The sequence below is a fragment of the Prionailurus viverrinus genome, chromosome C1 (assembly GCF_022837055.1).
Source record: "Prionailurus viverrinus isolate Anna chromosome C1, UM_Priviv_1.0, whole genome shotgun sequence".
Classification (NCBI taxonomy): domain Eukaryota; kingdom Metazoa; phylum Chordata; class Mammalia; order Carnivora; family Felidae; genus Prionailurus; species Prionailurus viverrinus.
This window is the reverse complement of record NC_062568.1, coordinates 121,306,969-121,329,370: the sequence shown is the minus strand read 5'-3', so window position 1 is coordinate 121,329,370 and position 22,402 is coordinate 121,306,969. Positions and strand designations below refer to the sequence as shown.

At 35.4% G+C, this 22,402-nt stretch overlaps 2 protein-coding genes across 4 annotated transcripts in view; one reads left to right on the top strand and one right to left on the bottom strand.

Annotated features, from left to right (window-relative positions):
- The window catches only part of CLCC1 (chloride channel CLIC like 1), a 71,302-nt gene that overhangs the window by 7,386 nt on the left and 41,514 nt on the right, over positions 1–22,402 (bottom strand). The gene's annotated exons all lie outside the window — the stretch shown is intronic.
- Positions 1–22,402, top strand: part of GPSM2 (G protein signaling modulator 2) — a 47,587-nt gene that overhangs the window by 11,558 nt on the left and 13,627 nt on the right. For both annotated transcript variants that reach the window (XM_047873725.1, XM_047873726.1), the window contains exons 2-11: positions 52–356; positions 8,697–8,918; positions 9,301–9,436; positions 9,766–9,908; positions 10,449–10,572; positions 10,686–10,801; positions 13,567–13,722; positions 14,847–14,955; positions 16,148–16,277; positions 19,004–19,074. In XM_047873725.1, coding sequence (XP_047729681.1) covers positions 301–356; positions 8,697–8,918; positions 9,301–9,436; positions 9,766–9,908; positions 10,449–10,572; positions 10,686–10,801; positions 13,567–13,722; positions 14,847–14,955; positions 16,148–16,277; positions 19,004–19,074 — 1,263 coding nt within the window. In that variant the 5' untranslated portion in view covers positions 52–300. The remainder of the gene's footprint in view (positions 1–51; positions 357–8,696; positions 8,919–9,300; positions 9,437–9,765; positions 9,909–10,448; positions 10,573–10,685; positions 10,802–13,566; positions 13,723–14,846; positions 14,956–16,147; positions 16,278–19,003; positions 19,075–22,402) is intronic.

Genomic DNA, 22,402 nt, shown 5'->3' with positions numbered 1-22,402 from the left:
TATTGTTTGAAAATAGGACTTCAAGCAAAGCATCTTGTATTCCTTTTGCAGAAATGTTGCTGAAGTGCTGCTGAAAGGGCCAAAGATGCAAGGATTTGGGACACATTTTGAACCTTTAAGCTGTCTGACATTGACCTCCTTTCATTATTAATAAAGAAGAAGCAGGAGCTTAGGATGTATTAACACCAACTCATTAATATACTAACTGGACAATGTTCTGCAACAATTCTACATTGTAAAGAACTGGATTGGCTGAAAATAAAATAATTTCATATTTTACTCAGCTTATAATATGACTCGATGGAGGAAAATTTGATAAGCATGAGGGAAGACCATTCTTTTCATGTTCGTTACAGGTAAGACCACTACTTTCTTAGTGGGTGACTTTTAATCCTTATTAAACATGTATTTCACTCTGATCATTTCAAATTTAAATTTGAATATATTCAAAATATACTAGCTGTAGTTAGTATCTCCTATAAACTATATTTTCTTTTTGTTGTGGTAAGATTTTATATCCTTTTTATAGGAAAATAGTGGTAGAGATCAATTATATATTATCGTTTATTAACATTTTTGGAAGAATTTATGAGTAGTTACTTTATGTTTTGTAACTTATAATACAGGTATAAAAATAAAAATCTGTTTCTAAATGTTTGAGGTAAAAGCTGGATTTGTAATAGGACCATATGTGAATGACCTAATTTTTATGTTTCAGTTTTTGTTGGTGATCTTTTATAAGTGAACTTTTAAAAAAGTCAGTAACGGAATGGATGGGTACTTTCTTAACATGATAAACTAAAAGGTTAATATTTAATGATAAAATATTAGTGACATTTCAGATACATTTAGGAGCAAAGCAATGATATCTTTTTTATTTTAAAATTTCTGTTTATTTATTTTTGAGAGGGAGAGAAAGAGAGCACAAAGTATGAGCAGGGGAGGGGCAGAGGGGGGGGGCAGAGGATCTGAAGCAGGCTCTGCAGTGTCAGCAGAGAGCCCAATGTGGGGCTCAAACTCATGAACTGTGAGATCATGACCTGAGCTGAAGGCAGATGCTTAACTGACTAAGCCACCCATGTGCCCCCGTCATTATTTAACTTTTATTCTAGAAGTTCTGGTCATTGCACTAAACTATATAATGAACATAAACATAAATATTAGAATGAAAGGCATGTAACCATTAGTAAGGTGATTAGAATACTAATAGATTCTTTAACATAAATGTCATAAGCTAATAGTAAATAAAACTTGTAGCAGTGAGGATTATTCAGCATATCTAATAAGTTGAAGGTGTTGGTTGCCAAATCCTAGATATCTTAACACACATTTAAGAAATAGATGTATTGTACTTTGGAGCAGATTTGTGTTAGGGTATGGTGCCAAGGAAGTCTGTATAGTCTGTAATATGAGGGTATTTCTATTAAAAATAAAAAAGTTTTAGGGGCAGTTGGGTGGCTCAGTTGGTTAAGTGTCCGACTTCAGCTCAGATCATGATCTCACAGTTCGTGAGTTAAAGCCCCATGTTGGGCTCTGTGCTGACAACACAGAGCCTGGAGCCCACTTTGAGTTCTGTGTCTCTCCCTCTCTCTCTGCCCCTCCCCTGCGCACGCACGCGCGCGGTCGCGCGCGCTCTCTCTCTCTCTCTCTCAAAAATAAACATTAAAAAAATTTATAAAAATAAAAAAGTTTTGAATAAAGAAATGGGGGACATTCAACATAATTAAAATGAGCTTTTAATATAACTCTACCCTTTTGGGCATGGTTCCAGAAGTTTGGGAGTTATCTTACATGCTTTTTTCCGCTTCTCACTCTCTGTATCCATTGTGAAGTCATGTCAGTTTTATCTCCTAAATGTTGCTCGGAATTATCTACCCCATCTGTATCCTCCCTATCACTGTTGTGGTTTAGGCCCCCTTCATCTTTCTCTAGACTCACTCCATTCTCCATTCTCACCTCTTAGAAGCCATCTTTTTAATTTGCCACTAGGGGGCTCACTCTAAAAACACAGAGCTAACTGTGCAAATTCTGCTTAATCACTGGTGCCTCCTAGTCACCTGTAGGGCAGAGCCAAGCTTAACATAGTATACAATATCTTCCTTTTTCTAGCTTCTGTGTATTCCTTTGTTCTTACTTTCTTGCAGTCCTAGCCTTGCACTTTGAGCTCTGGTTTCCTATACATGTCTTGCTGTTCCATGCCTTTGCTCATGATGCACTCTATGACTTGAATTATCTACTCTTGGAAACCACTTCCAAATGCCATAGTTTGGCTATGTGCCCTCCGTTTGCTCCCATAACATGCTTTGCATATCTCTTTCTTTGCATCAACTATATTAAAATTCATTTGATCTGTTTATAAGTTTGTGTCCTCTTTGACCCCTCCCTTTGACCATTAACTTCCTTAGGGCAGCCATGATGCTAAGCATGTTATCTGACTCATAGTGCACGTATGATGGAATGTATATTGAACTTCATTGGACATAACTATCAGTTGAACCTAGTAAGTAAGATTTTGTCTTGCTAAACATTTTCAAGAGTGGTATACTTCTTAATACTGTGTAAGAGCAGCAGGTAAGGAGGAGTGGATTATACATCTACCTATGGGAAAGTTAGATTTGTCCTTTTTCTATGATATAGCATAGGTCAGACATAGTTGTGTATTGGTATAGGACTTCACCAAAGGAAACTTTAAACACTGTAACTATTTTTAGTAAGAATATGCCATGGGGGACTTGGGTGGCTCAGCCAGTTAAACATCCAACTTGATCTCAGCTCAGGTCTTAATCTCAAGGTCATGAGATTAGGCTTAAACAAAAACAGAAACAAAAAACCAAATCCCAATATGCCAAACAAAGCTTTAGCTTCTTCAGTGCTTTAGGATCAGCGTTCTGTATATTGATATATATTCTGTATATTGGATTATTGTATAATTGCAGGTAATACTTTTTATCCTTTATGTTAGGACTCATGGCCTGGTATAAGTTATTACTCTGCTCTGGTAAACAGGTAGCATATATTGTTTTATCCTTCTTGTTCTTTCATTTTGGAAGTCTTCATCCATCCCTGGAGAACATTCTGTGACACAATGAGTTTATAATTTTGAAATAGAATAATTCTTTAGACACTAAGGAACCTCCTGAGAGATATTAGAATACTTTATGAAATATTTTGTGACCTATTTATGAAGGTAGAGAGAAATGGAGACTGATAGTAAAATGAAGTTAGTTTCTAAGCTTTAAAACAGTATATATATGATGGGGGTGTCTGGGTGGCTCAGTCGGTTAAATGGCCAACTTCGGTTCAGGTCATGATCTCACAGTTTATGAGTTCAAGCCCCACGTCGGGCTCTGTGCTGACAGCTCAGAGCCTAGAGCCTGCTTCAAATTCTGTGCCTCTATCGCCCTCTGCCCCTCGCCCACTCACGCTGTCTCTAAAAAATAAACAAAAAAAATGTTTTAACAATATGATTGTTTTTAAAGTAATTATAATTAATTTTCTTAGGCATGATAGTATTAATTTTTTTTGAAAATGACTCTTTTAGAGATACATACTAAAATATTCACAAATGAAATCATATGCTTTCTGGAATTTACTTTAAAAGAATCTAGGGTTAGAGAGTGAGGATGGAAATAGAGATGAAACACACTGGTAATATTATATATTGGTAATTGTTGATGTTGAAAGATGGATGTATCAGGTTCATTAGTAAACTAGTTTCTCTTGTATTTCTTTGAAAAATGTCTTTGTTCCTACTTCAGTAACTTTCATATTGTAAAAATTAGACTTGCACACAATTTGTAACGGAATACAGTTTTGGTGTTGAATTCTTTAATTTTGCTAGGTAAATGTAGTGGTTAATATTCTTTCCTGAAGAGTATCTGAGGAATATTGAGTTTGAGGTAATGTTGAATAGTGGAAAGAGCATTGGATTTAGAGACAAAGACAGGATTTCATTTCTCAGCTTTGCAGTCCTATGATCTTAATAGGTCACTCAACCTGTCTGAGCATCAATTTCCTCTTCTGTAGTAATACCTCTACAGTAATTCTCAAGAAGGTTATTTTGAGAATTTAACTTAATATAATATACAGTAAAATCACTTTTAAAACTAAGTTACCAATCAAAACTTAAATCTAAATCAAGGTAAATTTATACTACTTTCCCTTTTGCAAGTAAACTAGAATAGATATATGTGGTAAACAGAATGGATGAAAATTGTTTGTGGGAGGTAGGATTGGTAATGGAAGAGATCCATGCCCAATTAGAACACATGGAAGGTGGAACTAAGGTCTGTAAAGAGATTTGACAGCTATAGAAGACAGCACAGTGGAGAAGATGCAGAACACTCTTGTATTGAAGCCTGAGACCTCAATCCCATTGTTTATTCTTAAATAGTATGTAAACCTTTTGAGGGGAGGGTCAAATTTGGACATAATCTGTATGAAATCTTTTTAAATGATGTAGCATTGAGGTTTTAATCCTCTCGCTTTCATTGATATACTATGAACACAAGAAACTAAAATTAAGAAGGTAAAGGAAAAATCTAGCGTGGAAGAAAAGTGAATAGTAATAATAATTAAAAATATAAAAATTAAATTGAAATGACATGGTTTGTGCAAAAAATGAGGAATTATAACTATAATTATAACATTTTGGCAAAATGAAAACATTTCAGTTAAGTATAGTAGTACTGTGCTTATTTGTAGTTATTAGGAATGTACTTTCTTTGATTCTACAACTAGTTAGGCCATTAGGAAGAATAAAAGAAACTTTGTATGTGGGATGTATTTTAATGGAGGTATTTTCCCAGTTTGTCTTCTACTCTGAGTGTGTTCTTTGTTTCCAACCCAGCTGGTAAACAAATGAAGTAATTCTATTCTCTCATAGAGACAGGATATGAAATTACTTTCTCTCTTACTATTTAATGATCTTCTAAAAAATTTATAAGCCAACCTGCCTTGACTATTATGCAATTAGATATATTTGATTTTAGGTGTTGGAGATTTTGCCAAAATGTTGACTTCTTTTCTAATAAAACATACCAGAGCTACAATATATCTCAGAATTAATCATTACTAGAGAGTTGGGGACTTTATTTTGGGAATTACTTACTGAAATAACTTTTCCAAGGTAGTTTCTTTTATAGGACATTCTTACTTCATGGACTTCAGAGACAGCTGAGCAGCCAGCAGGGTTCCAGTTTGCTGTCACTCTTTCTAATGAAATTATCTAAAATGTCTTTTTAAAAATTTGTAGCTATAAATTCAGTCTGCAGCTAAATTTTGTTACATACATAATTTGGATTGATGGTTCCGGTAAAACGTTGTGTAAGTTTCAAACCAGAAAGTCAAATATTTGTGGTGAAGATGTTTATTTGAAGAAGACACTTCCCTGGTTTATATGGATATAGGCAAACATGTTGTAAACTTCCAATTTTTACATGTCTTATCTATGAATAGCCAGTTCTGCCTTGTCCCTAATTTCCTGGCCAGCCAGCTAATCGTCTTGAACTGATGGTGCTGCTGTATGTAACTATTTCTCTACTTCTCCTTCAGTGAAATCATATGCCATTATTAGTATTCAGTTGTACAGTGGCGTGTAATTTTCCTTAATACTCTGTTGATGGACATTTAAGGGGTGGGTGTGTGTGTGTGTGTGTGTGTGTGTGTGTGTTTGCTGCTGTGAATGTCCTTTCACATATATATTCTTGAATTTGTGTACATAAAACTTTAAGATCAATTCCTACCAGTGAAATTGCTCAATATATACTTTTCTTACATAATTAGAATCATGCTTAAGTTAAAAATTTTTAATAGAAAAAGTATTTTATATGTAAAAATATCTTTTCCAGTTTTTTTTCCTATGGTAATTCTTGAAAGTTCAGTGGTTTCAGTATTCAGACAAATAAAGACACCTAGTTTAGGTAGCCAGTCTAGCAAAAGAATCCTTTAAGAAAATCACATTTTTTACATAGTAGTCTTTGTACTGCCTCATTTCTCTTCATACACAAAATACAGCAATAATCTCATAAAACCTCAAAAATAATCTTTTTCTTTATGAAGTCCCTAATTTTCAAAAATACAGTTTTTTTAAATATTTAATTTTGACAGAGACAGAGACGGAGCATGAGTGGGGGAGGGGCAGAGAGAGAGAGGGAGACACAGAATCTGAAACAGGGTCCAGGCTCTGAGCTGTCAGCACAGAGCCTGATGCGGGGCTTGAACTCACAGACAGCGAGATCATGACCTGAGCTGAAGTTGGATACTCAACCCACTGAGCCACCCAGGTGCCCCTCAAAAATACAGTTTTAAAGGGCAGTTTTTACTTGTGAAAGATGAAAATTGGTTTTATTAATTTGAAATGACATGAAATATAAATATAGCAGGGGTGCCTAGGTGGCTCAGTCAGTTAAGTGTCCAACTTTGGCTCAGGTCATGATCTCGCATTTTCGGAGTTTGAGCACCGTGTCAGGCTCTGTGCTGACAGCTCAGAGCCAGGAGCCTGCTTCGAATTCTGTGTCTCCCTTTCTCTCTCTGCCCCTCTCCTGCTTGTGCTGTCTCTCTCTCCCTCAAAAATAAATGAACATTAAAAAAAATTTATAAGTAAGTAAATATAGCAAAAATTCTAAGTTTTCTGGTTTAACTGATTAATTTTTCTGTGTGCTTTAGATCTTTCTTCTTTGTATATAATTGGTCTAATGTTGAAGCAAAATGTTAAGTAGAGGTTCACTTGCATTATTTTGCCTAAATCCATTAAGTGGGGGTGAAATCACTAGTGTAATTGTGATCACACTGTATTCTTTTACTTAATTACTTGAATTATAAAAAAAGGATACCTGGATGTAAAACTTGAAATTTACCTATCATAGATAACTACATAAATCTGCTACATAACCAAAAGTCTGCTTTGAACCTTTGCAATTGGATCTGTTAATCTTAGTCCAGACTTTTCTCTTTATCAGATTTATTTTCCACTTTTGCAATCCCATTTTAATTTATGGCTTTAAGGAACCTTGAAGTTTTATAGGCTAAAAGACAGCATCTGAAGAAACATGTTAATTGATTGGCCTGCTACTAGAAATACAAAAGTATAATCCTATTTGAATGACTTTAGGGCGAGTTGTGGTTTAATTTCTATTTCTTGTTAAAGCAGTGATTCTCAACTCTGGCTTATATGTTGGAATTACTTGGGGGTGTTTAAAAAATACTATGAGCCAGACCTCATACCTAGAGAGTGGGACCCAGCATTGAGAGCTTTAAAAAGCACTCCATATGAGCTCTGCTGTGGTGCAGCCAGGATCAGGAATCACTGCTCTGTTAGAGTTGTTCAAAGCTAATTCCAGTAAGGAGTAATTTCATGCTGCTCAACAAAATTAGAATGCTTGATGAGCTTAATCAGAGTTTCCCAAAGGGTGATATGTGTCCCTACCACTGGTGTTACATAAGGTAATTTTACTTTTTTATTTTAATACTTACATATTTGTTTTAATGTGCATTAGAAAATAAGTATCACACCAAACTCCTCACAGTTCCATGGATACTGCTTTGAAGCCAGATTTTTAAAAATTACATGTGCCGGGGCGCCTGGGTGGCTCAGTCGGTTAAGCGTCCGACTTCGGCTCAGGTCACGATCTCGCAGTTTGTGAGTTCAAGCCCCGCGTCAGGCTCTGTGCCGACAGCTCAGAGCCTGGAGCCTGCTTCTGATTCTGTGTCTCCCTCTCTCTCTGACCCTCCCCCGTTCATGCTCTGTCTCTCTCTGTCTCAAAAAAAAATAAACGTTAAAAAAAAATTTTTTTTTTTAAATTACATGTGCCAATTTCAAAGAAATTTGCCAAATTGTAGAAACACACTTAAGTGGATGATTATGTAAAATATAAACATGGCAGAAATCATAAAAATGTTAAACACAGTGGCAACTTTGGTAAAAGTCACCTTCTAAAATCTAGGATTAGAACCTAAAGTATCATTGCTTTTTCTCCAATGTAGATTTAAAATAACTTAATTCTTCTAGCTTTTAAAAATCTAGTGACAGACTTTGAGAATTAGAATTTCTGAAAATATTTAAATTACTGCTTTCTAAGAAAGTTTCTTGTCACTTAGTTCTCTTATAGAAGTATGCCTTATAGATCAAAATACTTTGCTCCTTTTTTTTCTGAGGTAGAGATACCATGTGGTGGTAAGGACAGAAAGGAGTGTGTGTGAGTGAGACAGAGAAAGAGACAGGGATGGTAGGAGGGCTTGATGTATGGCTGAGTAGATCACTTAGATACCTAGATAGAGAAGAGTATTAATTATAGGACATCACCTTCCCCAGGTACCTGTTTTCTCCCACACTCTGGGGAAGTCCATAAGTCTGCCACAACTCAGAATACTTTAGGAAACACTACTTTAGGTTCTCTCATTGGTGAAGTGGGTTGCTCTGGGTGGGCCAATTAAAATGGGCTGCATATAGAGGTATTTAGCTATCCTATATAAAAGACATCTGGGGCTCAGAGACATTTGATTAGGCAAATTAGCTCATGCTATAAATAATAGTTTACTGTTTTATCAATAATGTATATATACTTTAATTATAGAGGCAGCTCTTCTAAGCAAGAGTAGACACAGCCAACATTAAAATTGTATTACCTGAAGTTAAAAATAACTGTGGTGCAGTTATAATATAATGTTGTAAATGTCTGTCCTATGTAATTTTATAGAATGGAAGCTTCTTGCCTAGAACTGGCCTTGGAAGGGGAACGTCTGTGTAAGTCAGGAGACTGCCGTGCTGGTGTGTCCTTCTTTGAAGCTGCAGTTCAAGTTGGAACTGAAGACCTAAAAACACTTAGTGCTATTTACAGCCAGCTGGGCAATGCTTATTTCTATTTGCATGATTATGCCAAAGCATTAGAATACCATCATCATGATTTAACTCTAGCAAGGTAATTAATTTAAGCTTTTTAATACTCTTTCTCCTTGAATGTTTCTTAAAAAATGTTTATTCAATTTAAAAAAATGAACTTAATACATTTTAGTGAGTTCTGATTCAGTAGCACTGCATTTTAAAACTTTAGGCTGATCACAGTGTAATTAAATGATTTAATAGTAGTGAAATGACACTAGAGTTTAATTAAATGAATGAAAATTAATTACATTTAAATACAGAAACATAAGTTTTACATTTTTATTTAAAGTAGGTTTCAGGGCTAGTAACAGGTCCTTCTTACCTAAAGTATGTCAGTTGTCCTCTAGGGAAAACTATACTCTGGCTGCTTGCTTTATTTTTAACACCATTTGCTTCCCCCCCCCCCCCCCCCCCCCCAGGACTATTGGAGATCAGCTGGGGGAAGCCAAAGCTAGCGGTAATCTGGGAAACACCTTAAAAGTTCTTGGGAATTTTGATGAAGCTGTAGTTTGTTGTCAGCGACACCTAGATATTTCCAGAGAGCTTAATGACAAGGTAATAAGGAATATTACATAGTGGGCCAAATGTTTTATTTGAAATTGCTTTGTGTTTTAATTTTACTTAATTATTCTGTAGTTTATCTAAAAGTTAATACCAATGAAGAAAATATTCATAGAAAAATAGAAGTAAAAAATTTAAAATAGTGGAGAAAAAATAGTAGACATTCTTTCATAAGTAATCATTTATTTGGTTGTATGGATGACCATCGTAAACATTTCTTTCTCTTGACCATCAAGGATAATTATAAATAAATATATGTGATAAGCATTATAATACCTGGCTTCTGATTTCAAAATGTAAACTCTGTTGATATCTTCATCTAGGTGGGAGAAGCAAGAGCACTTTACAATCTTGGAAATGTGTATCATGCCAAAGGGAAAAGTTTTGCCTGCCCTGGTCCTCAAGACATGGGAGAATTTCCAGAAGACGTGAGAAATGCTCTGCAGGCAGCTGTGGATTATTATGAGTAAGTAGCACTGATGCAGTCCTGTGGCCCACCTAAGGCTTGGACCTGCTCTACATTCTTTATCCAGTAATACGTTTTTAAGTTTGGGAAAGGTTTTAGAATTCTGGACTAGCAAGTAAAAATAAACCATCAAATCGCTGCTAAAATGTTACAGTGTTGGAATAGAGTAATCCCCTCCCCAGGAAAGCTTTCCTTTAAATTGTTAACCGGTGCCACTTAGTGGCAAAAACAAGAAATATCAATCGTTAGTCTAAACTATTTGGAGTAAATTTAGTTTTATCAGTAGAATTTCATAGAACTTCTTAGCTGTAACGGTTCCAAGATTGACTCTGTCCTTGACTCTGGACAGAAACCTGCCTGAATGGTTCAGTAAAGTGTTCCCATTTATTTCCCATAATCATCCTCCATCATACATATACCTCTAAAATTTACACTATGACTGTAAGCTTAGAAATTTTTTTGATAAGAATTTGATTTGTAAATTAAATCAATACATTTTTTTCTCAAACGTATTTTTTCACAACTTTTGTTATCATTTAGGGAAAACCTATCACTAGTGACTGCTTTGGGTGACCGAGCAGCCCAAGGACGTGCCTTTGGAAATCTTGGAAACACACATTACCTCCTTGGCAACTTCAGGGATGCGGTTATAGCCCATGAACAGGTATAGTGCAAGGCTTTGAGGCCAGATCATTTTCCCCATCAGTGTTCTGAATAGTGATTAGATTATTCTTTAGTTTTGTTATAGCTATATCTAACTAGAATTTTCTGTTTCAGCGTCTCCTTATTGCAAAAGAATTTGGAGATAAAGCAGCTGAAAGAAGAGCATATAGCAACCTTGGAAATGCATATATATTTCTTGGTGAATTTGAAACTGCCTCTGAATACTACAAGTTAGTCTAATATTTCTATAGATAAATGTAAAATGAATAGTTATGCAGTCCTATAAAATCATAGACTTTGGGTTTAAAACTTGCTTTTTGCACATACTAGCAGCAGGAACTTATACTTCTAAGCCTCAATTTCTTCATCTGTAACGGATGATGCCCAAAAGCAACGGACGATGCTTTTGGGATTGTTGTGAGGATTGAATGAAAGAATATATTAAGCATTTACTTTGCATAGGACGTGGCACATAGTCCTAAATAAATATTGTACCTTCGATTTAATCATTGCAGTATGACTCCTTTATATTTTTGTTAGTTTTTATCTTTAAAACTGTTTTTAGGGGCGCCTGGGTGGCGCAGTCGGTTAAGCGTCCGACTTCAGCCAGGTCACGATCTCACGGTCCGTGAGTTTGAGCCCCGCGTCAGGCTCTGGGCTGATGGCTCAGAGCCTGGAGCCTGCTTCCGATTCTGTGTCTCCCTCTCTCTGCCCCTCCCCCGTTCATGCTCTGTCTCTCTCTGTCCCAAAAATAAATAAATGTTGAAAAAAAAAAATTTTTTTTAAAAAACTGTTTTTAAATGAAATTCTAAACTTTTAAAGTCTTTTAAACCTGTTTAGTGTGGGGGGTATGTATATTTATATGCTTTTTTTTACCCAGTTATGTGTTTGCAAAAAGCCACAAGAAAGTCTGGTAACAAAAATATGCCCTAGTTTTCATCAGTGATCACTTAATTCTTTTCCCCACCATTGTACCCTCATGTTGAACATTTCACCCACCCTCTCCTGCCCATCTTTGATCCTCACCATAAACTGAGGCCCCCATTCACTTGGCTGAGGAGTTGGCAAACCTAGCTTCTTCTGGCAAGGGTCTTTCTGGTCTTTCAATAGACTTGACACATAGATAATAGGAAAGTGTAGACTGTTTGAGATTGTCTGGTCTGTGCTTTCTAGTTTGGAGTTTTCTCTAATTAGTGGGGATTGAAGGCCCATATAGACCTTAGGCAGAAGCCAGTTTGAACCAAAGATACAATGATTGAGTTGTATTTTATTGTTAAAGAATCCAGTGTGAGAGGGTTTGGGATAGTTTGTCATCTAAAAACAAAAGGTAAAATTGCTTTAGGTCCATCTTAAAAACTAGAATGTCATCCCACCCTACTTTAAACATTGACTAATGGTTAATGTTTGTTCATTGATTAGTTAGATATAAGATATCCTCCTAAATAAAATACATTACTATATTAGGAATACGTAGTTTGATTTTGATTTTATTTTGATTTATTTTTTTAAGTTTTATTTATTTAAGTAAGCTCTACACCCAACGTGGGGCTCAAACTCCTGACCCTGAGAGTTGGATGCTGTTCTGACTGAGCCAGCTAGGCACCCGTATATTTTGATTTTAAATATAAAAGTTTCTTATGTTTTAAAGCCAAAAGACATGGAAATGTCTTAATTAATAGATGATCTACTTGTATTAAATACTTAAAAGTTCTGCAATAAAGTGGATGGTGGCTGTTTGAGTAAAGAACAGGAGTATGGAGTAATGAAACTTCTTCCCGCTGCCCTCTCCATAAGCAGGCTAAAACTCAGAACTCTCAGGACTGCACAAGAAGGCTATCTTAATGTTTTAAATCGCTATCCTTCAGGATAGAAAGCAGTAGTAGTAGCAGTTTGGTAAACCTACTTTAGCAATTGAATTTGTTCCAGAAGGACTTCTGAATATTTACAAATTATATCGTCAAAGAATAATGGTGTGCCAGAAAAATACTCCAGAACCTCAAAGCAATTCCAGAAGTCTTGCAAAAATGTTTGAGAGGAGGCAGTGTTAGAATAAGTGTGTGGTCTCCCAAGGTGACAGCTTTGAAGGTATCACCATTAAATATAAAATTTCAGGCTTGTTTGCTTAAAACTATATTATCTATCATATACCTATTTTTTGTGTAATTATAAATCACATGAAATATTTGTACTATTTGGCAGAAACTGTAGGAGTCATTTAAGTTACTGGATCTAAAGCATCTGTAGGCTTAAGTGCTGATAATAATAATCAAAATAGTATTTACATTTGTTACCATCTCCTGTGAGCAAGCTGCCATTCTAAGCACTTCATATATACTAATTTGTTTCATCCTCACAAATCCCTGTGAGGTATTTTCCCCATTTTACAGACGAGGAAACAGAGTTTGAGTGACTTGCCCTGTGACAGAGCTAATAATTGCCAAAGTTGGGATTTGAACCCATTCTAACTTTAGGGTCCACACTCTTAACTGGGACACTAGGTTCTCATTGATTCAATGTGTGTTAGGTAGAATCTGGTTAATGTTTAAATGTGGTATTTAATATTTTTCATGAATCAGTGACTACTGATTGTACACATTCTACACATTAGAATTTTGAGTACTATGTTTTGAATTTTGACAAAATGCAAAGACAACAGTATAATTGAAAAGAGAGGTTATGTGGACAAAATTTTCTTACTTTTAAGCTATTGCCACTACAACTTGGATAGTTTTTTTAGAGACACTTGGTCTTGTGTCAGTATTCCTTTTCTCTGAAGAATATTTAATAGGGCTCTCAAATTTATTCTGAGAGTCTAGATTTGGTTTTTGTGTTTCCAAAACAACTTCATTTTGTCTGAAAGTAATGGAGAAAGTATGAGATATTAAACTCTAAAATAAATTTACTTTAGAGGCAGGAAGAAAAATGAGTGTTTTATTTTATTATTATAGCCAAAAATAAAAATGATCATTATGTAAGAATTAATTTCTTTTTTTAGAAAGACACTGCTGTTGGCTCGACAGCTTAAAGACAGAGCTGTAGAAGCACAGTCTTGCTATAGTCTCGGAAATACATACACTTTGCTTCAAGACTATGAAAAGGCCATCGATTATCATCTGAAGCACTTAGCAATTGCTCAAGAGCTAAATGATAGGTAAGTTATACAGCTCCCTACTATAATTATAGTAAAATATAGATGCATTATTGAATCCTTAGAATTTTTCCTTTGTTTTTAAGTTTGTTTCCTTTGTTTTCTTTTTAATTCTTTTTTAAGGAATTTCTTCTGTTTTAGTTACCTTCTCTGTACGTTACTGCTTGAAGGGCTAGCATGTCATAGGAGTTTGCGATGGTCCGTATAGCCTTGAACCAAGATCAATAAGTAGGTCACAAACTCGGTTGCCTGCAAAGGTCCTCCTGACTAGAACAGTGTGGGAATTGTGGTGATCTTAGAGATAAGGCCCAGTGTAAGGGGACAGCTGTTACTCAGCTCCAGCTAACTGATGCCAGGCAGGACCAAGGGTCTGTAATGTCCAAGTACTCCTCTGTTTTCAAGAGAAGCTGGAAGTCCTGAGTTTTATTTGAAATCTTCTGATTTTTAAATATTGGTGGCTATTTTTTGTAAATAAAAAACTGTATGATAAAACAGAATCTGTGCAGGCATTTAGTCTGTGATGTTTGCTTTAGAAAGAGATTTTTACTTCAGTATGAAGAACTGCTTTTCTGTAATTGTTCAAAATGAAATATGTTACTTCAAGAGGTAGTACATTCTCTCTCCCCAGTGGTGTTCAAACCTGGACTGAATGATTACCTGGTAGGGCTGTCATGGAAAGAAAATGGGCAGTTTAACTAGAAGACCTATTAGATTTTATTATTTTATAATAAATTGTATGCTTGAAAAGGATGTTTCCCATTTTTTGCTTGACTCTGAGTTTGGTATTATCTGGGTATTCTACTATGTCTCCAGTGATGTGATAGTATGTTCTTTATATGAAAGACCAAATCTAAGAGTGGGAGAGAGCCAAAGCATAAGAGAGTCTTAAAAACTGAGAACAAACTGAGGGCTGATGGGGGGTGGGTGATGGGTATTAAAGAGGGCCTCTTTTGGGATGAGCACTGGATGTTGTATGGAAACCAATTTGACAATAAATTTCATGTATTTAAAAAAAAAAAAACAAATCCAAAACATTGTTTATACCATTAATTACTGCTAAATAGCTTTTATTCTACACACAGCTCTCCTTTCATATAACTATATCTTAGCTTTGAATTGTTTTGTAGAATTGGTGAAGGAAGAGCATGTTGGAGCTTAGGAAATGCATACACAGCTCTAGGGAATCATGATCAAGCAATGCATTTTGCTGAAAAGCACTTGGAAATTTCAAGAGAGGTATGTAACTAAAAAACGGCTGTCTGTGCTATGTGATTCACAAATTAGGGGGGAAGGCCTATTATTTCTCTGGATTTCTCCTGTATAACCTAGTAATAAATCTATGTTATTCCCTTGGCATAAAAACTGCACAAAGCATTTTGAGATACAGATCAGAGGTCTGTTTGCATTGGCTTTGATGTAGGAAGATAGGAAGGTAAGACCAGGCATAGGGGAATGGAAAGATTACTAAAATATGCCTCCTGTCTCTACATGGAAAAGTAGCATGGTATGGAAAGAAAAAACGGTTTTTTTTGTTGTTGTTGTAGTTGTTGTCTTTTTTTTTTTTTTTTTAACATGGTTGTTATAATCAAGGATTTATAATCCAGATTGTGTCTGTTCCTGGGGCACCTGGGTGGCTCAGTCGGTGAGCGTCCGACTTCGGCTTAGGTCATTATCTCGTTGTCTGTGAGTTTCGAGCCCCACATCAGGCTCTGTGCTAACAGCTCGGAGCCTGGAGCCTGCTTCGGATTCTGTGTCTCCCTCTCTCTCTGACCCTCCCCCATTCATGCTGTGTCTGTCTGTCTCTCTCTCTCTCTCTCTCTCTCTCTCTCTCTCTCTCTCTCTCTGTCAAAAATAAATAAACATTAAAAAAGTAAATTAAAAAAAAGATTGTTATCTGTTCCTGTTCCAGTTCTGCTTTCTGGCTATTTGAGCTTGGAAATCTTTTCTGAACCTCATTTCTCAACTGTAAAATGGGAAGAATAACATCTACCTTGCAAATCATTATAAGAATTAGAGATAGTGTATGTAAAAGTGCCTAGTGTAATATCTATTGCTGACTTAATAGATACTATTACTATGGTATGGAAACAATATTCTAAGGAAATTTTATTCATGTGTTGGCAACTTAATGTGTCACAGAATAATCTGCGTTATTATTAAATATGATTGTAGAGATTAAGAGCAATTAGTATTTAGAGAATGGAAGTATTGGTAGAATGTAATCAGCTTTCCTATTGCCATATTTTAGAAGCTTCCCTTTTCTTTGAAGCAACTATTATTGGAAAAACCCATTTCATTCAGTCTCTTAATTCTAATAGATCTGTTTTCATTTCTATTTTCTTCCAGTTTTAGGTTCATAACATTTTCAGCTAATCTTCACCATTGTCTTTAAATACTACTCTAAAATATAAATGCTTGTTGGTTGTAGGTTGGGGATAGAAGTGGTGAACTAACAGCACGACTGAATCTCTCAGATCTTCAAATGGTTCTTGGTCTGAGCTACAGCACAAATAATTCAATAATGTCTGAAAATATTGAAATTGATAACAGTTTGCATGGTAAGTAACAGGTCTTCAAACCCAATTTCTTTATCCTCAATTACATTTAAATTACTCATCACATGTTAACCATCTCCAGAGAGAATATATAACTTAGGAAGCTCCAATTTTTATAATACCTTTTTGCTTTACCATAGTCCTGTTGATGTATCATTATAGAATACGGTATTTTACGGTTGTTATCTTGAACTTAGGAATGGTAAAGGTATGATTATTTTCTGTAGGGTCACTCAAATTTATAAATGTTTGATGACAAAATTAAAATATTTTATTGTTTAGTTATTCTTTTTGATTCAAATGTTTTTACATATTTGATTTTTGTTTAGCTCGTTTCATTTCTAAGGTTATCTCTTAGATGAAAATTAAAAGGTCTGAAAATACCAGTATTGAAATGTGGGTAATGGAAGCTCTCATTCAGTGATAGAGATGTGTTTATTCTCAAGAACAATGTGGCAACATTCTGGTAAAGTTGAGGATGTACTGAGCATATGATCTGGCATTTCCACTGCCAGTTACATACCACTGATATCCAAACTGGAAGAAACACTTGCTCGTGTCACTAAGAGAAAGAGACATTTTCAAGAATTTCTGTAATAGTACTGCTTGTGATAACAAAAAATAAGAAGCACTCTAAATCTCTGTCCCCAGTAGAATGGATAAAGAATTTCCTAGTCCTAAAATGGCAGTCAAAATGAAACTACACATATGAACTTGGCTGAATCTCACAAACATAAAGTTTCTCAAAGGAAGCAAGTTAGATGATATATACAGTATGAGAGCATTTATTATAAAATAAACTAAATTGCTTGGAGATCTATATATATGTAAATATATAGATGAAACATATGAAATATATGAAAATATAAAAAATTATAGGGAGGAGGAGGCACATTTTCAGAGAGTCACAGAGGAGTTAATATGTTGATAGTGGTTTATTTGTTAAGCTGGGTATTAGGTATCATATATTCCTTATGCCTTTAAAATATTGCTTAATCTTTAAAATATTGAATGGATATGAAAATGTGAAAATGGATATGAAAATATATTTCTCTATATTCAATGCTAACTTTATTGAAAAAACTTTTGTGGACCATGTTTATGTTTATTTAACATGTTTCCTGGTCAGCATTAAATCTCTCATCTAATGTGATCTTAAAATGAATATGAGTGGGGCGCCTGGGTGGCGCAGTCGGTTGGGCGTCCGACTTCAGCCAGGTCACGATCTCGCGGTCCGGGAGTTCAGGCCCCGCGTCGGGCTCTGGGCTGATGGCTCGGAGCCTGGAGCCTGTTTCCCGTTCTGTGTCTCCCTCTCTCTCTGCCCCTCGCCTGTTCATGCTCTGTCTCTCTCTGTCCCAAAAATGAATAAACGTTGAGAAAAAAAACTTTAAAAAAAAAAAAAAAAATGAATATGAGTAACAATATAGAACTAGAGGTGTTACTTTGATTCTTACCTTGAAATTGAAGGCCTAAAGCCTTTTCCTTGGATTTTTACTTAATTAAAAAAATTTTTTTTGTTTATTTTTGAGAGAATGTGAGTGGGGGAGGGGCAGAGAGAGAGAGAGAGGGAGACACAGAGTCCAAAGAAGGCTCCAGGCTCTGAGCTGTCAGCACAGAGCCTGACACGAGGCTTGAACTCACGAACCGTGAGATCATAACCTGACCTGAAGTTGGATGCCCAACCGACTGAGCCACCCAGGAGCCCCTTATTATTTTTTTTAATGTTTATTTATTTTTGAGAAATAGAACATGAGCTGGAGAGGGCCATAGAGAGGCGGGGATAGAGGATCTGGAGCGGGCTCCATGCTGAAAACAGAGCCCTATGCAGGGCTCGAACCCATGAAGTATGAGATGATGAGCCAAAGTCGGACATTTAACCGACTGGTTTTTACTTACTTAAACTACCCTAAAGTTTGTTTTTTCCCCTACTATAATCATTTTAGTGGGTTTTTTTAATTTGTGTTTTTTCCAGTTTGAGAAATATTTGACATACATGATTGTAAATTAAAGATGTACAGTATGATGACCTGATTTATACCTAGTGAAATGATCACCACAGTAGGTTCAGTTAACATCCATCTTCTCATACAGATAGCAAAAGGGAAAAAAAATATTCTTCTTATGATGAACATTCTTAGGATAAACCCTCCTAGCAACTTTCCTAAGTGTCATACAGCAATGTTGACTATAGTCATCATGATGTACGTTCATGTACTATTTACCCTAGTACTTATTTACCTTATAACCCGAGGTTTGTACCTTTTGACCACCTTCTTCCTTTCCCCCTCCGTAATCCTCTGCCTCTGGTAAATCACAAGTTTGATCTCTTTTTTTCCTAGTTCGGGTTGTTTTTTTTCTTTTTAGATTCCACTATAAGATCATACGGGGTTTGTCCTTCTCATTTTCTTTTAAGAGTTTCTGTGGATAGTATAAAACCAGTTATTATAAAATGCCTTTTCTAAATTAAGGGGTAATGTCAGTAACCAAAGTTAGTTTCCAACCAAAATGTAACTTCCCTACATCAAAGCATTTTAGAGGGAGTGTACATTCTATTTTTATGTAGTTGGTATGGAAAATTATTAGTCTTAAAAAAATACATGTTTGTATGTTTCCTCCTTCCATATGGGCTTGTGTAACAGACTTTAAAATTGAATAACCTAGTCATGCTGAATTTGTAGTCTTAAGGACTTCCCCATGTATTTGAATTTTTTTTTTTTTTTTTAACAAAGGTGCACGCCCGAAGTTTGGACGCCGACACAGTATGGAAAACATGGAACTTATGAAGTTAACACCAGAAAAGGTTGGCAGCCTTTAGGTTTTTAAATTTCTTGAACTGTTATAATCAAATATTTAAGTAACTTTTAACTTACATGAATAGTTTAAATAAACCTTGTGTTGTATGGGTATCACCTTAAAATTTTCTTTTAAAAAGAATTTTTTAAAAGTACAGTCTAAAAAGAATGTGCCTAATATGCTGCCATCTGTTTAAGAGAAGCATTATGCATCTATATCCTTTGTAGATGCTTAAAACATTTCAGGAAGAATCTCTAAGAAACCTGCTAATAAAAATAACAATTGCTTCTGGGAAAAGGAGTGGATGTCTCAGAAGAGATACTTTGTACACAGTTTTAGTTTGAACTGTTTGAACATTTTAACATGTACGTGTATTACTTTTTTTAATTACTTTTTTTAAATGGGAAAATTAAAGGGTTAGGAAGCTTTTTTTCCCCCAACTAAGTAACAGCAACATTATTAGTAAGATAAGTGATATGTATGATCAAGCTAGTTTTTCTGGCTGCATTTCTTAAAAGCATTTTCTTCACTAACAACTGTTTATTCAAGATGCATCTTCCTTAGGCTTTTGTTTTCAGTAACAGAGAAGGGACTTTATAATTAGAAAAGTTATTTTTTTCTTTTATAATTTTCTATTAAGTTTTTAATTCCAGTGTAGTTAGCATACAGTGTTATGGGAGTTCCAGGTGTGCAGTATAGTGATTCAACACTTCTGTGCATTACTCAGTGCTCATCATGCTAAGTGTACTCTTTAATCTCCATCACCTATTTCACCCATCCCCCCACCCAGGGAAAAGATTAGTGAAGAAAAGAAATCTAGGTCCTTTCTTCCACCTTTAATTTTTACATTGTTAAAGCAGGCTGTTGTTCTTTTATGGTATATTTTTTAAAATACTTTTTATAAAATAGGTTCATTATAATAACTTCAGAAAATTTCAACAAGGAAATTAAAATTATCAGTAATCCCACCCTCAGTGGTAACTACAAGTAATATGTTGGTATTTATTCATCTTGCATTTTCATGTGAATATTAATATTTTGTAGATATTTTATAATGTGTAGTTATTATTTCCATGTTATTAAACATTTTTCTACCCTATTATAATAGGCATATGATTTTTTAATATTGACATTTTTTGTGGGAAAAGTTTTCGTAAGTTCAAATCAGCCAGATATATATAAAGTTTTTCAGAAATCCTAGTTAACTCCTGAAGGATTTTGTGATTTCCCCAGATATCTGTCTACATCTTATCTCGTCAGTTTGCAAATCTGACTAATCTGCAATTAATTAATTAATTAGGCTAATCTGCAATTTATTTATTTAATGTTTGTTTATTTTTGAGAGAGAGAGAGGGAGACAGAGCACAAGCAGGGGAAGTGCAGAGAAAGAGGGGGATACAGAATCTCTGAGCTATCAGCACAGATTCTGGCTTGGGGTTTGAAATCATGAACTTGAGATTATGACCTGAGCCAAAGTTGGCCACTTAACCGACTGAACCACCCAGGCACCCCTGCAAATTATTAAGAGAAAAAAAACAAACACCTTTTAAGTCAATTTAGGTCTCTTTTCCTATTTCTTGCAGGAACATACTAATTAGCAAAATTATTTTGCTGCCTTGTGCCTAGCTCTGAAGTGATACTAACAATAGATTTCATTAAGAAGCTGACTAGATTCAACCCTTTAATTTTCCAAGAGCCAAACAATGGCAAAGTTTTGTCTCTAAAATATGTTTGGAATTAGTTCTGTGTTTTCTTTCCCTCATAATAAAGTTGCGATTCATTATTTCATTATTCTCGACCAAGCAAGAAGCATATGTAAAGAAAAAAGGAGATTCTGTGTTAAAGATATTTCTTAGGAAAGAACACAGTTGAAGGGAACTCTTGAGACCCTGGATGTCTGAAAATGCCTTTTTGCTACTCTCACATTTGACTGATAATTCTTACTATGGAATTACTAATTGGAAATAATTTTCCTACATAATTTTGAAGACATTGTTCTACTCTGTATTCTTCAGTGTTTTTGTTGAGAAGTCCAAATAAGTATATAGGAAACATTAAAAATTTTTCACATTTCTGGGGCACCTGGGTGGCTTGGTCGGTTGAGCGTCCAACTTCGGCTCAGGTCGTGATCTTGAGGTTCACAAGTTTGAGCCCCGCATCAGGCTCTTTGCTGACAGCTCAGGGCCTGAAGCCTGCTTAGCATTCTGTGTCTCCCTCTCTCTCTGCTCCTCCCCTGCTCACACGCTGTCTGTCTCTAAAAAATAAAGATTAAATTTTTTTTTTTTTCACATTTCCACTTGGGATTTAGGTAGAGTTTTATGTTTGTTTTTTCTTAAGTTTATTATTTATTTCTAAGAGAGAGAGCGAGCATGAGTGAGGGAGGGGGAGGGAGAGGGAATCCCAGGCAGGCTCCAGGCTGTCAGCACATAGCCTAATATGGGGCTCAAATCACAAACCATGAGATCATGCCCTGAGCCCAAATTGAGAGTCAGGTGCTTAACCGACTGAGCCACCCAGGCACCCTGAGTTTTATGTTCTAATAATTGGGCTTGTTTACTTTTCTCCAGTCAATAGACCCTGTAGTCCACCCCAACAAATAGTTTCTCCTTATCACCTGTATGAGAAAAGGAACAGAGGGAAAAAAATAAAACAAACTTCATTTGTTACCCAGAATTTACCCAGATAGCTGGCTTGTTCACTCACTAGCTATCTCTCACTCAGGTACAATAGCCTCAGGGCAAGACTTATCCTAATTTGTGTCTCATGTGATGTAACTTTATAGACCTTTGGACTTACAAACACTTAAGACCGAATGTTAAAGCTGCAAATGTCATGTAGCTACTATACATACTGTGTTTTTCCTTTCCACTCAGTAAATATTTGTTTTTTGTTTTTTATGGTTTTTAGTCATTCTTACTATTTTAGGGTTTGGGGTTTTTTTAGTAACTTTATTTTTAATTTACATCCAAGTTAGCATATAGTGCAACAATGATTTCAGGAGTGGATTCCTTAATGCCCCTTACCCATTTAGCCCATCACCCCTCTCACAACCCCCAGTAAATATTTGTTATATTGAGTCTGTTGTTTAGAGGTTAAGTATATTGAAACCAGGTCTAGACCTATATAAATGACTGATGTTTTCCCTGTTGAGAATTTAGTAGTTAGTGAAAACAAAAAATGACAAAAAAAAAAATTACTGCTGTATGGCTTAGATGTTAATTTATACCGTTAAAAATTCCACATATATCCAGAATTTCCAGTTATAACAGGTTAATTAACTCACATCCAGAATAAAATTTGCTCTTTGACCTTTCATATTTTTATGGGATTTTGGC